This window comes from Salminus brasiliensis, chromosome 10 (genome assembly GCF_030463535.1).
Source record: "Salminus brasiliensis chromosome 10, fSalBra1.hap2, whole genome shotgun sequence".
Classification (NCBI taxonomy): Eukaryota; Metazoa; Chordata; class Actinopteri; order Characiformes; family Bryconidae; genus Salminus; species Salminus brasiliensis.
The window spans coordinates 10,361,681-10,379,706 of record NC_132887.1 but is presented as its reverse complement, the minus strand read 5'-3'; the positions used below and the strand labels follow the sequence as shown (position 1 = coordinate 10,379,706).

At 40.7% G+C, this 18,026-nt stretch overlaps 1 protein-coding gene across 1 annotated transcript; it reads right to left on the bottom strand.

Moving 5' to 3' along the window:
• Positions 1-197: 197 nt before the first annotated feature.
• vash1 (vasohibin 1) lies at positions 198-16,607 on the bottom strand. The gene is made up of 7 exons (XM_072689156.1): positions 15,586-16,607; positions 12,199-12,287; positions 9,654-9,710; positions 8,574-8,648; positions 6,653-7,034; positions 2,853-2,962; positions 198-2,572 (listed from the first exon to the last, which is right to left on the bottom strand). Exons 1-7 carry the CDS (start codon positions 15,922-15,924, stop codon positions 2,500-2,502), a joined length of 1,125 nt encoding a protein of 374 aa, XP_072545257.1. The 5' UTR covers positions 15,925-16,607; the 3' UTR covers positions 198-2,499.
• Positions 16,608-18,026: the final 1,419 nt, after the last annotated feature.

Below are 18,026 nucleotides of genomic sequence, written 5' to 3'. Positions count from 1 at the left end.
AAGAACTCTGCATGGAGGAGTGGGAAAATGTTCATAGTTGATGTCAGAGACTCGTAAACGTTTTTTTTTAAACATGACTATACATTCATGGTAAACCAAACATTTGCTGTTGAAACCTGATGAAGTGTCAGTTTAAGTAATAAAAACAATTTTGTTCAGTTCACCATTTCACCATACCATGCATAACTCCTCTACACTTCAGCAGTTCATTGTTTATTTTGATCAAATTTCAAGTGTCAACAGTGAAGCATCTGATTTTGTCACATTTCTACTTTTCCTCACAGGAAAGCTAACATTACAGTGCTGTGGCATCATGGTGTATCACCACATTTCCTTTGTTCTCAAGAAATCAAAACCCCCCTCCACTGTGCTGGAGGGGAAAAGGTGAATAAAGTAATAGCCAACAGAGCTGCCTTTTTCTCTCCATTACCCAGCACTGTGCTGCATTTTACAGTCTTTCTAATGCTTTGGTGGGAGAACGTTTCCTGTTGATTTGTGATTTCGACAGCTCTGTTCAGGCTACAATGCCTTAACCATGTGTTGTCTTCAGCAAATGAAAGTAATAGAAGTTGTAGGTATGTAGCATGAGCAATGCTACCGCATCTGTGATGTCTAAAGGGTTGATCGCATGTTCAGCAGTAAAGGCCTTCAAATATTTTAAGGTCCAGTCCAGTCCACATCCACACTGTATTGAACTTCATGAATCCGCTGAAAATGTATATTAGGGGTACAAAACGCTTACAGTTGGAGAACAAGTTTTTGTGAGTTACAGGTAAGGCTACTACAATTGAAAGGAAGTGCAAGAAAATGCAATAATAAGATCCTTGGAGAGAGAATTAGTCACCTTGTATGTTTAAGGTGGTAGTAACTTTAGGCTCTTGCAGATGGCACTGCACAAGAATGATCAGGCTATAAATACCTGCAGGGTGTGCGAGGGGATTCATAGATTGAGAAGAGGGGGTACAGTGAATGTCTCATTGGATGTGTGAAAGGACCGCCAGCGTGTTTCATGGTAGTGAATAAAAAAATCGTGTTGATTTCAGGCAAGAACTGTTTCTAGACCTCATTGCAGGTCCTTTACCACCAATTTCTGAAAGAACACTCCGCAGGGAACTGCACACCATCTACATAAGGAGCAGAGTGGCATGCAAGAGGCCTTTGCTCATTTCTGTTCATGAATGACGAGATTTCCTGTAGACTGGGATTTTTGCCACTGCTGGTAGACCTGTATGACCGTATGCTTCCAAACACCTGCAGATTCAGAATGAGACACCAACTCTTCTCAATCTATGAATCTCATCACACACCTCGCAAGTACTTGTAGCCCGATCATCCTCGTGCCGTGCCATCTGCAGGAGCCTAAAAATTACTACCACCTTAAACATGCAAGGTGACTATTTTTTGTTAAGGGGGCTTATATACAAAAGTAACATAAAAGTGAGAATTTCAGCTCTCAAGATGTGCCACTTGAATTGTACTACCTTAAGCTGAATAACAGAATCATTAAAACATCATGATGCCTTTAGCACAAACTACCCCAGTTCCACTGCATATTTACACTTTTAAAAAAGTAGAACAGCTACGACTTGACAAATCAGGGCTTTCTAGTAAGGCCTTCTAACCATAGTCTACTTACTCCTACCCTCTATATACAGCCTTTGAAAATGGTTAACATGTCATTTGTTAAGATGACATTTAATATGTGTCATTTAATAATACAATAAAACTTGCATTGAGCTTAAAATAATTTAACCCTGCCTTTAAAACATATAAAAACAAGCTCATTCAAGTGTTACTGCGTAGATGTTACAGCTAGGTAAGGCCAAATTCATTCAATTCAAGATATATGAAGGCGCTGGCCATGAAAACTGCAGTCTGCCATCACCTCACATTCTTACACATTCTGAATCCTGTATATTTGGTTTACAGAAGTAACAATAGCAGGTCATGTTTCAGATCATTGGTGTAGGCTGTTGCTGTTGTTAAGCAGATACTGGACGCCTGCCATGGATGAGCTGAAAGGTGTGGCAGTGGTGAGGAACACAAACTCAGCAAGTTACTGGATGCAAACGGATGGGTGGCTTTTGATGGTGAAGAAAAGGCACCCGTTTGTAAGTGGATTACAAGCCAGTGTCAACATAGCCAAGCTAGCAGTCAGCTGACTTACAATATACACACTGTGATATTTACACATCGAAGACAGTATGTATCTCGGTGCTCACGCTTTAGAACCGAGCAGAGTGTCTACAAAGGTGGTGGCTTGAAATGAGGCTGCTCAGTTGATTGGTTCGTTAAAGGTGACATGGTGTGGTGTCATATCGGCACAGTTTTATATCCCATTTTTTCATTGCATGAACTTCTGCAACTGGATACGGTTCCAAGTCTTAAACACCCATTTAAAGTGTGTTTTTCAGACGTGTGTCATTTCGTCCACCCATAACGGTTTGGCTCCAGGACAGTCTGTTGTGAGTGGTGGGGTTTGGAAGCCAGAGAGCCAGCTCACACTCTAATCTGGTATCCATTCATGTCAGCAGGAGGTTTTGGCTCCAGAACCTTCTTATCACCCGATAGCCTGCAAAGATAAATAGCTGCATTACTGGCTGCTCAGAAATGTCATTTTGTTCCATAACTAGTCAAAGAGAGCAAAACTGCACATGTATCTACCGCACCAGCACTGGAAGCGTACACAATGGCTCTTTGTCTGTAGTTACCTGGCTTGTTTTCCCTTAGCTTTGTTGATGCAGTGCAGCCCAGGCTGCCTTAAGATCTTAATCATTCAGTAGAGGAACATGTAGAAACAAATGGGATTTACCAAGTGCCCTTATGTTTGAAGTGAAGGCTGAGTGACGTACCTTCTCTCACTGCGGCTGTTCTTGCGCATGGGGCTGCCTGGGTTACGGAGTGGAGATCCCATGTCTTTTCTCCTGTCCTTGGTGGGTGAAGGGGGAGCAGGCTTGCCAATCTGCATTACAGAGGTTAGAGTATTGTCACAATGGTGAAACGATGGCTTGTCAAAAGTATTCTGAGAACAGGCAGTGATTAAAGCGTGGATTTGAGGTTGTGTAGATCAGGGCTGCTACTATTATATCAATAATCAAGAAATTATTTTAAGAAGTAATCAGGTCATACTGTAAAAATAGACTTAACCGAACGGTGACAAGCTACACACAGGCCGCATTCATACTATGGCGTCAAATGCAAAGCCCATTACAGTAGGTTACTTTTGCCAACCTGTCACTATAGAATACAAAATATATGCAGTCACCATTCCAGATTGTCTTGAATCATGTTTGCGGTGTTTGTTATTAGTGGTTTCCCATCTCTAGCACTGGAGGAGGTCAAGGATGCATCCAATGGTGCGTTTGTCTTGACGTTGGATGCTGCTGAACTCCCAAAATACTTAAATGTGGAAAAAAACAGGGAATTCTTAAACCCCATAAGGCGTATTGTTCAGTAACTACTTCTGTACAAACTGGTGGGGATATTCTTTGGTAGTAAAAGTTTTCTAATAACACTTTCAGCCCTGTTTAAGGGGTTAAAGTCAGCATGAATTGGAAATCACAACACATTTTCTATCTGTACCACCAGGGCCTGTAAGGGGATGCCATCTCTCCATTAAGAAAGACAAATGACATTCCATTTGCCACTCCCATTTCGATTAACTTCACTATGTGAGTTGTGTATTATACATATTTTATGTCCATCCATACTGCATTAACACACAGATTCATACATCAAGTTGGCTTGGATGTATTTGGAATAAGTGACGTTATATATGAGGAGACCACTGGTCCACTGGTTGAAATATAAATGGGAGAAAATGAGCCAATCAGCTTGCTGGTTATGCTGTGAGGGGATAAACCCTTTAACCCAGAACAAGCCAAAATTCTGGAGCTGGAAAAAAGCTGGAAACACTGTTAGACATGGCATGGCAAAGTGACATGCATTTTGCTTATTTTGATCAGATGCATGAACTAAAAAGATAAAAAAGGTCAATTTGATTTTAGGTCACTTTAAGAAGACCTATAAAAGTGTACCTAAATGAATTAGTCAGGTCACTAAATGCTAATAAATGGCTCTGTTTCTTAATATAAGAGAGAGCAGGAGCTGAAATTAAAGTATGCCTTGTCTTCATGTATATTTTTAAATAATTACTGTTGATTGACAGAGGAGGTACATTTTAATCAATGTTTGTTTTTTGTAATCAGATTACTTTATAGAATTGCGAGAGTCTTCAGAGTCCTACTAATTTAGAAATCACTAGCTTTTATGCTGCTAATTTAGGAATGAGGTAACTATACTGGCAAGATAGCTCATTCGAAAAAAGGACATAATCTGAAAGGTTTAATTAAAAAAAATGATCAGGATTAGAGGCAGGGAGACAGATCTCAGGCCAACATGCCAGTTATATTAACCCCCTATACTTGAACTGAGGAGCATCTATGAACCCATGATGTAACTAAGAAATGAGGCCCTTCAGGGTTTCATGGGTTAACAGGGTCAGTGTTTTTGCTCAGTAGTACTGTATATCATACCACGCTGTTGGGGTGGGCATATTTACGTAAACCTGAACCCTCTCTCTCACTCATACACACATTTTTCAATCACTTAAAGTGAAGGAGGACTTCAGCACACAAGCTCAAGTGAACACAATCACATAAAGAAAGCAGCAGAGGAATGTGCTGAAGGAGGCAACATGAGAAGAGCTGACTGATAATGTCCTGCTTTCCCTAATGGAATTGTCCATTCAGTGGAACTGCCCTTCTAATAAAATCAGCTACCAGTTGATGGTCCAGGTCATGTGTGATGCAAAACAGTAAGAGGAAAAGCAATCAAATTAAGTACATCTCCAAGTGGAATTTCTTTCTACTGCTGCTCATAGTGATTGCCTAAGAGGGAAAAGTGAGTACTTAAAGGCAACCCATAATTCATTTATGCATACATTTTCCATAGGACTGCCGTGGCTGTTGATGCTTTCTTTATATATCCTGTCTGTCAAGCAGTGGGGAATACAATGAAAAGTCCATGCATGTCCATATTCTGGAGATCATATTCTATATTTAATTTTCTTACCATCGTATGTGGTCCACCTCCAATGTTTGTTTGGGTTTAACTCTTTATCCCCTCTTTAGCCCTGTTTGGACAGGATTAGTTTTACATGGGGTGGTGGGGTAATGTAATTATCGCCTGTAATTTCTCTGTTTCTCTGTAATTTTAGTCCCTCCTGAATGCATCAAGTCAGTCATTTTTACAGACAGCGCGCTCCCACATCAGTAAAGATTCTGGTGCCTCACACCTTCTGTAATACGGGCCATATCAGGCTACATCAATCAATTACTCCCGTCATGTGGGTAAATATTCTGTCATTTCCTGTGGAAAAGGAGCTTGTCTCGAGTATGGAAACGCTCAAGTAGGTATTCGGTTTCGTTATGCATGGCACAAATACCTCGGTTTGCTCGAGTCTGTGGTAAACCTCAAGTGATGTACAGACCTACAGCATTCAAGTGTAGAAGACGAGCCTCCTCGTCCTCATTGGAAAGACTCCACAGAGACGTGGCGCTTCTGGCAGCTTTAGGAAAGTCATTGTGTAGCGTCGTCTGTAGCCTACATACATTTTATAAACCTGTAGCAGCTCATTTTTAAAACAAAATGTTATTATTACTACAGGTGAGTTGTAAGATTATAATCATGAAGGTTTCTGTGGTAAAATTACATTACTCCACCTCCCCATGTAAAATGAATCCTGTGTAAATGATGTCTGTTCTGATCTGATACCCTGTTTTGTGCCTTATAGACTCCTTATAGCGTCAGTGTGAATGTGCAGGACTAAACGGCTGTTAGTCTTAAGAAGGGCAGATCTATATAAATATGTTGGTTTTTGCTGGCTATCCTACCCATCACAGAGATAGGACTGTAAAATGAGACTGTTTTGAGATCAGTTGTTTGAAGCCCATGCTATGCACACAGGCTTTCCAGGTCAGTGGTTTGTAGAGTTCTGAAGTAAACTGACAGTGTAGCAGTAAATGTAGTGATGTACTTGGACGTACAGTAATTCTTTAGTCACAGCATAGCAGCAGAAGATCCCTCCTTTTATCAAACCTGTCTGTCTGTTAAAGGAGAACCCTTTAAACCCTTTAAAACCCTTTTTTCTATCCTAGTTTGATGTAGTATTTGAACACCATTCATGTATTGTTCCCACCCCAGTCCTTACATCTACACATGGAGACAAAAAAATATAACATGTTTTAATCCTATTATATAAAAAATATAACCTAATCCTATTTTAACACTATTTTATTGAAATTACATGAAAACCAATGTATTTACAACTATATAGCTATATACTATATATATGCTTCAGAGTCCTATTGTATTGACAGTACTTCTCTACAGGGACTAGACAAGCTGTATGTGTACATTTATGTGGAAGAGGGCAGCAATGGGTGCAACTTTAGATGGGGTGTCCACAAACATTTGGACATATAGAAATAGATTTTATATATTGATATGTATATATATATATATATATATATATATATATATATATATATATATTTATATTTATAAATATTATAGAAATATATTTAGCAATCTGGCTTCCAAACAGTCCATGTTGAACCATAAACCTTGAATCCTCAGACTTGTTGCTCACCTTCAGCCTCATGTCGCGGGTGTGTCTCTCCAGCTCCTTCCTCAGCTCCTCCTTTGACAGCTTGTCGACGTCCAGAACAGAGTGCTTCCATTCGATCTGCTCCACGCTGTGGGGATCATGTGACACATACTGGCCAATCTTGACTTTGCGCAGTGAGTGCCAGTAGCCCTGGTAGGCGGTCTGAAACTCCTGCAGCAGGTCAGCGAGTGTGCGGTACTCCAGAGGCTTGAACATCAAGTCTTCACGCCGGCTGATGCCTAAGGCACCGAAACGGCCGCCGCTGTGGATCCCCAACACGATGTGGCGGAAGTGGCTCCCTGAGAACTGAGTTTTAAAGCTGATGGGGAAGCGCTCCACAGATGGCATGCTGTTGGTGAGGTAACTGGTGAATGGGTGAGATTAAGGAAATGAAATCATCCTTCAGGTGGGGAGGGGGGGGGGGCTGGGGGGGGGTTAGGGTCCTGTTATTGCTGTGATTCTCCAAATAGCAAGAACACTAATGCAGTGACAAATAGCTAACAATTCTAGACATTTAAGGCCTATTAAAAATGCCTTGCTTTTACCCCACACACCCATGGACCCATTCTTTTCCAGTTATTTTCTGCACTACGTTGTTCTCAGTTTCCACAGAAAGCTTTCTAGATTAGTTAACATTAAAGAGGAATTCCACAAAATTTTCCAAATGTCTGCATTATTTATTAAGACATTCAGAGTGGTTTGAATTGAAATAGTTTACTGTAGTGAAACTAATAAAGTCTTATTATTCACAATTATTCACAGCAGTGGTAATAGGAACCAGATATCCAAAGCGTTGAATGTCTCTATAGTTTAATCCACCTCACAGAAAGCTTTTACACAAAAGAGATACAAATATATTTCCTAATACATTGTTTTACTACTGTTGAAACCTCTTTTTTTTAATACATGCAAGATTTATAAGTAAATATATAGGTTCTAGGTTTATAGGCATGGTGTTCTAAGGAAAAATATTATCCAGCTGAATTTACCACTCTTTTATCATTGTCCGCTTAAATCTATTTATTTAAACTATTGTTGTTATTGTATTTAAAAAAAAAAAAAAAAAATAGCAATATAAAATATATATATAATATAGCAATATAATAAATAAAAATACAATATATACTAAAAAAAATATCTAAAATATCAAAATTAAATATGAAAAGATATTACTACTTAGATTTAGATTTACTAGTGGTTTGAGTAGTACATCAAAAATAGCTATGTTAGCATTCTAGATATCCTGAACTCTAAATAATTTTTTTAACGAATCTTTGCCAGTAATTAAGCATATTGATAAATTTTAATAATAAAGGGGCTAAGGTTAGGGGGTATCGCTAAGTAGAACACTATTTCCAACCTCAAACCTCCTGATTATCACATTATTCAACTATACAATTATACCTTGATGAAGGGTGTCACAAACATGAACCATACTACAATTACTCACAGATGCATTTGACTGCTGACAAGCCCGATCTTAATTGTGCAATAGGACAGTCTAAGTCTGAGCTTCAGGCATGTGCAAGCTTGAACAAAAAACACTGATATGATCTAAACACTTGAAGCAAAAGAGTGTTTTCCTGATTCTGGTGGATTTCCTTGTGTTTGTGCCAGTCAGTTTTATAACTGAAGCTGCAACTGATATTAAACAAACTAAATGATTGTTCTGCAGAAGTAGACAGATGTCAGGGTCGGACTCCAGCATCATTTTACTGATTTTTCTGCTCTGACGTAACTAAACCTAGTACCCAACTGCTGAGTTCACTCAAATGTGTTTAGGCAGAAATGTCATCAAACCGTGCAGTTTTTTTGGATCAGAGGTACCTAGTCCAGCTCTAATGGAACACAAATCTTCCTACTAAACAACTTGGTATGCAGTGAGCTCCACAGGGAAGGATACATGCCAAGGATTACAGCCTCCAAACATTTGATTGGTAGAGATTCTCTGGTCATTTCCTTAGCTATGTCCATCAACCTGTGGAAGAGATTGAGCTTTTTGATTGATTAAGAGTGCAAGATTAATTAATCAATTAGTTCATCAATATTTTGTCACTACAACACCCAGCATGCATCATGCTAATTTGTCATACTACCACTGGCAATCTCTGCAAAGCACAAGCAGTTCTGACTGGTAGCCTTATAGGCTAATAAATGTGACCAATCTATCATTAATGTTTTAAACAGCCTGCTGTCCCCCCAGAACAGTTGTAGTTTTTCCATTGGTTCCTTTCCCCTTTAAAAATACATCATTAGAAGTGGGCTTTCCTTATTTGAACCTGTAAATCTCCCCCCAATAGACTACTGGAGCACTGTATTCTGTAACCCTGTTTACAATGAAATCAAAGCCCCAGATACATTTTTCTTTTTTTTTTGAGTCACTTTAAGTAAAGCAGTGTATGGGTACTGGTGTTTGCAGCAAATCACACACAGCTGGTGGAGTGTGGTGCGGATTTCCTTGAAATTGTGTGGTGCGGATTTCCTTCAGCTGATGACATCATCTGAGCCCCATCATCGCCTGATCAGTAAACACCCTCAGCTGCTTCCTGCATCTGTGTCCCAGGAGCAGCTACAGGAAACAGCCTCTTGGCCGGATCGGAAATGATCTTGGACCAGGCTGGGATAAATACAGTGTCCTGCACCGAGCAAAGCCAGCTCACAAGCTAGCGTATAATTTGCATCTCACACACCAGAGTGCTTACTCACTCCAAAAACAAAAGCAGTGGCGTTACAGTATACTGTCGCTGTCATCCGAAAAAGCTTGTGTCTCCAAAATGGCAACTTTACAGAAGAAGGAAAAATCCTTCTTAACTTTCAATGGGAGTCAATGTAAGAAGATTTATTTTGGAGCATTTCTATTAGTCCATTCATCATCACATTGTGAGACTGTGCGAAGAACAACTGCCAGATTTAAATGATGAAAAATAGAGATACAAGGTTTTTAGCATGTCTGACAGTGGTTTATAGAAGACAGGATGCTTACGCTGTGAGAGGTCTGCTCTTCTTGATCTCAAAAAACTGGGTTCCAGTGTGATTGTACCTGGTAAGTGCTGTTAAGTTAATAAAAGACCTATCGGAGAGACAACTAATATCCACACACATCAGAGATAAACTGTAATTGCACAGATCTTTCAAAGTACATAGTTTAATGGCAAAAGACAAGCAAAGTCATTCAGAGCGGTTGTAAGTGAAATGCATCATTACAGAGTCAGACGTGTTCACAACACCGGTCACAGAAACCGATAAGTCATTAGGAAGAACTGAATGTCTCTAAAAGGTACATCACAAAACATTATTACTTGAAATCAATGACTGTAGAAAAACATGGCCAGTCTAACGTCTTTTAAAAGTGAAGCCTTCACAGGTCTAATGCTTCTGCTGGCTGGCTGCAGTAAGACCAGTAGCTCCACCCATCCCCATATATGCCTATATATGCATTTCACTGACAACAGCTCCTCTAAACCATGTTTCCATCTCCAGTAGCTAATTCCAACTTTTACCCAGTCTTCCCTGTGGCCCAATTTTATTTACCCCTCATTCTGATCTATTGTAAGAAGGCAGGGTTACATTTCGGAATGAAGTGATTGACAGCCTTGGCTGGAAGAGACTGTCTGCAGGACCTTTCTGTTCATTACATGGAGTAGCTGCGAGTTGTCAGGCAACTAGCTAGTTAACTATAGTATTACTGATCACGTGGTGTTGTGCTGTTGGTCACATTACCAGACACTGTATAAAGTTCTTTGCAGTTTGTTTAGGTAAGTCTGATGTTAGAGTAAAATGGACAATGTGATCTAATTAGTTGTAGCCCACGAGCTCACGCTAGGGTTGTTAGACAAGCTGGACTTGTATAGACGGAGTATTTGTACTCCGTCTCAGCCAACGCTCTCGTCAAATTTATCTTCTGGTCTGGACCAAGTCCAAATACCTTTTAAGACACTGTTTTTCTTTTTTTAAAACATTGCTGGTGCCTGCTGGCTCTCGCAGCAGCAGTTTGGGGGTTAAACCTGGACCGTAGTAGCTTCGGTTGGATAAATCCGCTATGCTTCTGGTCCTTTAGGCTGTGAGAAAGGGGTGGGTCTACCAATCAGTAGGTGTGTCAGGCTGCACCTCTGCTCTCTACTGCAATGACCCTAGTTGCACTTTGACAACATCTGACAATTTTGGCTTCATTTCTACATAATGGAGGGGAATAAAACCGCAGTGTTCACACTGTTTACAGTCATTGCTTGAAATTGTTGCACATTAATGACAAATATTTTTTTTGTCATTATTACTGTTTTACCAGCACCAACAGCACATGCTCTCAGAAGACAGATGCACTGGTAATTCTGGACTGGAAATGCAATGCTTATATTTGCACTGTATATATTTTAACCTATCACCATCACTGTAAAGAAATTAGAGTAGTTGAGTTTCTCTGCAATGAATCTGTTCTTCAGTAAGCATTTCATAGTGGTCCCAGGTAACAACAGCGCCTTTTCCAACGCAGACTAGGGTTTGATTCCCCATTTGGGCAAGCACACCACACTACATCAGTATTAGTCCTTAGGCAGAATTCCTAACACTAAATGTACCAACTCTGGAGAAGAGTAGCAGTCAAATACCATACATGTAGATGTGCATGAATCACTTCACATTAAACCAGTCTAAATGATTTTGCTTTTACAAATCAACTAGTAAATAATGTTAAAATTGTGAAAATCATCACTTAAGAAATGGGTGAAAATAGTTTTTTTTCCAATTCTATCAAATTAAAACCCATCTACAGTACACTGTTAGAAGTATAAGTTTCCTAAATAACTTTAAGAGGTTATTCAATTTGAAACTGTGGAGGAACCTCTTGATGTGCCTTGAGGAACCTTCAAGGAACCCTTTTCTACAAAAAAAACCAAAAAAAAAAACCAAAACATTCCTTGAAAGTTCCTCAAAGCACCTTAAGAGGTTCATCCACAGTTTCAAACTGAACAACCTCTAAAAGTTCCTCAAGGAACTTATATTATTATTAATATTATTATATTTACAGTGCACTGGCAGTGTAGCATCCATATCTTACATTATACAAAACGCCATATGCACATGACTCAAGATGTGCAAATATTTTAATACTTTAAATATTTAGAAAAGTGATTTATAAACACAGTGCACACGAGAATCTGCCATGGCTGAGAGGGACGTAAATTTTGGTCTCTTCCTTGTAATCCAAACACATGGCCCATAAACAGTTCTGCACACTTTATTACATCTGTCTCAGTCATGGTAAATATTTCATAGATACAGCGACTGCTAGCGTCTGCATTATATCTCTCTGGCCTACTTTCCACATCTCTGACATCATACATGGTGTATAAAACCAAAGATGACTGTGGACGGCGATACCAGTCACGGTCATGTTTCAGTGCACTGAACAGCTGATACCAATCGTAGCACAATTCAGTAGCTGCTGGTTCGACAAGGCGCCGTGCAATAAAGCAAAGTTAAGCTGCAGAAATGTACGTTAGAAAAGTGGGTCAATAACGGGTGAAGGATACTGTAAGTCCCTGATGTATTTCTGTATGGCTTCCAGGCGCTGGGGAATACTGGTGGTTGGTTGGTATGTAGGCACAGTTGGTATTGGAATCTGTGGGGTTAGAGGAAAGCACGCAATCAATGCAGTTCTCATACAAATCACATTAACTGCAGCTAGAGAATATCTTCTTGTTCGGCCTGACAGCAGCTCCTCTCTTTGGGGCAAAACCCATGGTCAGAATCTTAATTGCTCTCTGGCGAATCTTGTGAAAGGATCAAGTAAATTCAAATATCTAAATGGAGACATTCAGTAGAAGCACAGAGGCGGCATTTAGAAGGAAGTGAATCTGCTGAAATGTTAGATTTACCACATGCATGACCCTCTGTCCCTTTTAAGGGTTTTCGAGGAGACTCTGGCACATTTCTTGCAATCTGTACCATTTCTGCATTTTAATATTATATAAGAATAAAGCTTTGTCTCTAGCTTATAATGAAATATCTACAGTCCAAAAGTATAGGATCACATTGTCTCAAATTAAGTAAATAACACTTCAAATTTGATTGCATTTACATTGTTTGCAAAAGTTTTTCAGGCTTTTTCCGCAGCTTCTTTCAGGTTTTATTAGTCGTCTCTTCAGGAAGTTCATTCACAGTTGAGTTAAGGTTTTGATGATTGACTTAGTCAGACTAAAACCTTCTGTTTTCTCCTGTCATGTTAACAGTGTGTTGTAAGTCACTGTCTTGCCTCCCAATTAGATTTACTTTTCTGGCTAAAATGCTTTTTTTTATTTTGTCTGTCAATTTTTTTCTGTTTGCTTCCAATTTGGTACTGCCAATTAACCCTTTAACGGAGAAAAGCTTATTACACACTAAGGTCTATTATGCAGTAAATACAGGGACTTCTGTACAAACTTGTGGGGCTATTCTTTGGTAATAGAAATGGCCTGCTGGCGGAACATAGGCTGTTTAAGGGGTCAACGCATCAGTTCGTAACTCCCCCCTAGCCCTAGCAAGACAAGGATTGTATCTTCAGATACATGCAAAGCCAGCCACCCCCTCTTTCCAGGCAGCCGACATGCTTTTGGAAGAAAGCACCGGGTCTCCAGCTCCGGCACATCGCTTAAAAATGATGAGGTGAGAAAGCACCATCCACCCACCCAGAAAGCATAGCCAGACAGAGCACAGCCAATTGTGCTCTCTCAGACACCAGCAGCTGATGGCAAAGTGGCATGGCTCGGGATTCAATCTCACAACTCCCACATTAGACCGCTGAGCCATTCGGAGCACAGACAGAATGTTTCTGTAGACATCTGAAGACATTTTGTTGGCCACTGTCGTGGCTTACAACATCAGTAAAGATTAGTGAGGGTGTTTCACATGTGGTCAGAAGAAATGACGCAATCTAATGACCCGCTTTGGCCTTCCTATAACCTTGCCAGAGGGTAATCTTGGTCTCATCAGACCACAACATGTTTCAACTTTTGTGGCTCATCTCTACAAATTCCCATCTGGCCTTCTGACTCTTTCTAATGAGGAGCGGTCTGCATCTAACAGGTGTTTCTTTTTGCACGTCTGCCCCATTAGTTTCTAAAAAAGGATAAACCAACATGAAGACCTCCATGGCCTCTACAACTCTGCTTTCAAATTCTTTAAAGAAGGGTGAATAGTGATACCTTCACCCCTGCCCTGTGGATATCGACTTCTATTGTTGAGAAGGTCAAACGTCTCAAAAGTTTGAATCTTTTGATCTCACAACCCAAATGTCTTTGATCTCAAAACAAAAGAGATGGCCTCGCTGTTAGGAGAGTATATACAGAAGTGATCCTTTGTTCAGGACTTTGAAGATGTGTATGTGATAGGCGTGATGTCATGGTCTTTCTTGGTAAAAAGATGGGCAGGATGTATCAGAGACTGTCACAGTCATCCTGCTAAGTCAGCAGTAGGTCCACTTCTCCCATTACATTCACATGATGCATTGTGTGTTCCAGGGCTATACATTACCTAAAGTGTTTTAGTGTATAATGTTCTCTAGCTGAAAGGATTGATATGCTCTAGAGCAGGACAGTAATGTGTACATGCCTGTCTGAAGGGCACATGAGTTTATCATTAATGCCACTCATTTTACATGCCTAATGTAAATGATGCACTCTGAATGACTTTCTAATACTAATAGAGGTACTACCTCTCTATTATCCTCTCCTAACCCCCTATTATATACCCCTCAGAGTGGGTGTATGACATATGCCCCGGAGCCAAGTGCAAGGCATGCTTTGGGAATTCTTAGTCTGCATTCAGACCACAGGATGAGAGACTAAACTGTGTGTGTGTGTGTGTGTGTGTGTGTGTGTGTGTGTGTGTGTGTGTGTGTGTGTGAGAGAGAGTGAAGATAGCCTGCTGCTGATCCTTGAGATACAGTACATCGCTGACCTACCACACCTCATGCAGTTGGTCAAGGCTTCAAAATGCACATGAGTAACAGAGCAAGGCTGGAACTAAACTCTCCAGGGTAGTAGATCACCAAGACTAGGGTTGGACACCCCTGATAAGGAGCATTGTGTAGAGTATAGCATAATAGGCCTATAAGGAGAATATGAGAGAATATTTACAGTACAGTGGAAAGGCTTTAAGCACCTGTGAAACTTTGAATAAAAAAGCTCCTGGTAAACACTGGAAAACAAATGACATTGCAATAGTTTTCTCTGCGTGTGTATTGCACAGGACTTTTCTCCAGAAGATCCAACATGTCATCATGTGAATAATGCACTCTGTGTAGCCAACACTGAGGCGAAATAAATTATACTGGGCAGATACAGTCTGCCTCAGAGATTTATGATGGAAAATGTGAACAGTGTGGATTTTCCTTTTGTATCAAGCAGCAAAAAAAGTTATCAGTAACACTGAACACTGTGATATACACGGCCTGCGATGTGATTACTGCAAATGCCCACATTGTGATGCTGAAACTATATATTGTGCAGCCCTAACAGAAAGTAGTGGTTTTACGTCAGTGTGTTCATTAGAACATCTCCAAAGCTCTCATGGGAGTCGAGCACTGTTTATAGTCATCGTCCCACACCTGGTTTGGTATATGAGATGAGTGCTTAATGATGGGAAATCTGAGGACATGCTGGTCTGGCTGGGGGGCCGGGGGGTCCAGGAGAAGTCTAGCTCCCAAGATCTCACCTGCTTTCCTCAAAAGGAGAAATTATTGTTATTATTTACAGTATTTATGTTTAGCTGCATCTGTTCTAATAGGGCCTGGAGTTTCTTCTTATTCTCATCGCCCAGAAATAAAATTATATATATATATATATACTTTATATATTATTAATCAATTAATACAAATAGTATAAAACTATATACAAGGGTATAGAGACTATTGGAGAAGATAAGCATATGGAGGTGGGTACCTTGGGCAGGTCGGTGGCTCCTCGAATCCTCTTCCCCACCGCCTCTCCATCTGGGTGAATCCGGGCGACGTGCCTCCACATCTGCTCCCACGTCTCCTCGTTGACCGGCAGCCCTCCCCGGTTTATGATGAAGGGGATCCCTCCATCCCGCAAATCCTCCTCTCCCTCGTCCTCTTGCTCCTCGTCCCTCTCCTCAACCCCCTCCAGACTGAGCGCGGAGCGCAGCATGGAGAGCCCGGCGCCTTTGGGCTGGCTCAGACACATGCCGAAGCCTGACTTGTCCATCAGTCTCTGAGGAGACTTGCAGTGATGGACGCTCCCACAGCAAATCACTGGCATCTGCAGCTCAGATCACACCCAGAGCAAAGAAACTGGAACATCAGCTGCTCACATCAGACCCACCTCCGGTCCAGTCGGTTAACATACATGGGTCCACATGTTTGTGGATGCACTGGGTGAAGCTTCAAAAAAGCACTTTCAGCACTACGGTCCACATATGTGACTGCAGCCGGCTGGCTACAGGGAGCAACTTGGGGAAGTGGGGTCCACTGAGACCAACAGGAGAAAAACACGACAGTCACTAAAATAAAAGCTATGAGGACAGATGCGCTCCAGCAGCTTTAGGAGGGGAAACCACCGGCAGATTCGCCATTTATCAGAGCATCTGCTCGGTTACAGTAGAAAGGTCCGTATCAGAAACCCACCCCAGGCTCAGTGGCCTCTATAAGCACCAGCAATGCTCGAAAAAGCAGTAGCTACAAAAAAGGCAACCGTGTATTTTCAGATGGTAAACTGGACCCACTCCACTGATGCCCGGTACCGGTGCTATACTCCAGAGGTCGTTCAGTTCAGGTTGAAGCCCCTCAGTAAAGAAACCTCTCTCACATTTCCCTGCACTCGTCTAGTCATGCGGTAACATCCTACACGTCCCCAGTCCTCTCTGTTCTCTTTTCTTAAATGTCAGCTCATCGTCCATTTGTTAGACACAGACAGCCGCCGGAGCTGATCCGAGTCCAGCTAGCTTCATTCAGCACCGCCTTCAGACACGCCCATATCCCGCTGCACAGCGCATGCGCACACTGGACGGATTACAGCGCCGTGATTGGGGAGCGCCTGAAGCTGGAACAGCCCTGACCCTCATTAAAACCACAGAGGTGGGGAGCAGGGGTTCTTCTGGACTGATAGACGTAGAACAGAGGTGTCAAAAGTGCTGGAAACTGTAGGGAAAAAAACTAGTATGTCAAACTGTTACTTTCATTTTTAACTTAATTTAATTATCTTATGTTAAAAGTGGAAATATGTTAGCAAATATTATTTTTGAAAGTCAGTCATGTTTCAATTTACTCATCTATAAAAATATATAAATGATAAAAATATTTACTATATTAAAAAATTATATTAATATATTAATGGGATGCTTTAAGCACCCAAGTGGTACAGAACATTATCACAAGTGTGATGACATTTACATTTAAGACATTTAGCTGACACTCTTATCCAGAGCGACTTACAAGGGTACTTATATTACAGAGCCGGGTCTATGTAGTGTTCAGAGTCTTGCCCTGGGACTCTTATTGGTGTAGCACACCATAGTCAGACAGGGAATCGAACCCCAGTCTCCTACGTGGTGTGATAGCTCACTGATGGGTGTTATCTGTTGTGCCACACCAACCACGAGAACATAGTCCTGTTCTTGGAAATGTAATTAAATAAGTGTTTAAAGGAGAATAGCCTCCTATATTCAGATAGGCCTGATCATTTATGACTGCTAGAGGTGCATAATAACTAGCTATACACTATATGTCCAAATTGGCACCATGCCTAATGCCAGGTGTGGGCCAGAGGGGTATAAACCCTCCCTGGTATTAGGCTGTGGAGCACTCTAACTGTGTTCTCCTGAAGGATGGTTGGAGTTGGGAATGAGGTGGAATCATGACCATCCAACACCCTGACCACATTAATGCTTTTCTCAATGAATGCAATCAAATCCTCACAGCAATGCTTTAAAATCTAGTAAAGTCCCCTTTCCTGGACAGTAGAGACAGTTACTCCAACACAAGCAGGATAAACTCTTTAATACCCCTGATTTCGGAAAAAACAACGAATGAACAGGTGTCCCAATAGTTCTGTCCACATGGTGTACTGACGTAGTTGCTTAGTAGTCTCAAGTTATTTGTTGATGGACTTGTACTACTACTACTACTACTACTAATAATAATAATAATAAAAAGACTTTATTCCTATTTAACTATTACCTTTCAAATGTTTATCATCACTGGTCATTATTTAAAACATCACAAATACATTTAATATGATAAATATTATAAACTGTCTCCAGAAATACAAGAGAAACTAAGTTATTAAATCATAAGAGACTGGAATTATGTATTTAGTTATTTGCCTCAGGATCTGATCACATTAAATATGAAGCATTCATTTCA

Bases quoted from the DNA above. Each gene is read 5' to 3' on its own strand.
- vash1 (XM_072689156.1), bottom strand. From the start codon at position 15,924: ATGCCAGTGATTTGCTGTGGGAGCGTCCATCACTGCAAGTCTCCTCAG. The intron at 8,649-9,653 runs GTAAGCATCCTG...TCTCTTCCACAG, and splicing joins AAGAGCAGACCTCTCACAGC to GTTGATGGACATAGCTAAGG. The intron at 2,573-2,852 runs GTACGTCACTCA...TTATCTTTGCAG, and splicing joins AACAGCCGCAGTGAGAGAAG to GCTATCGGGTGATAAGAAGG.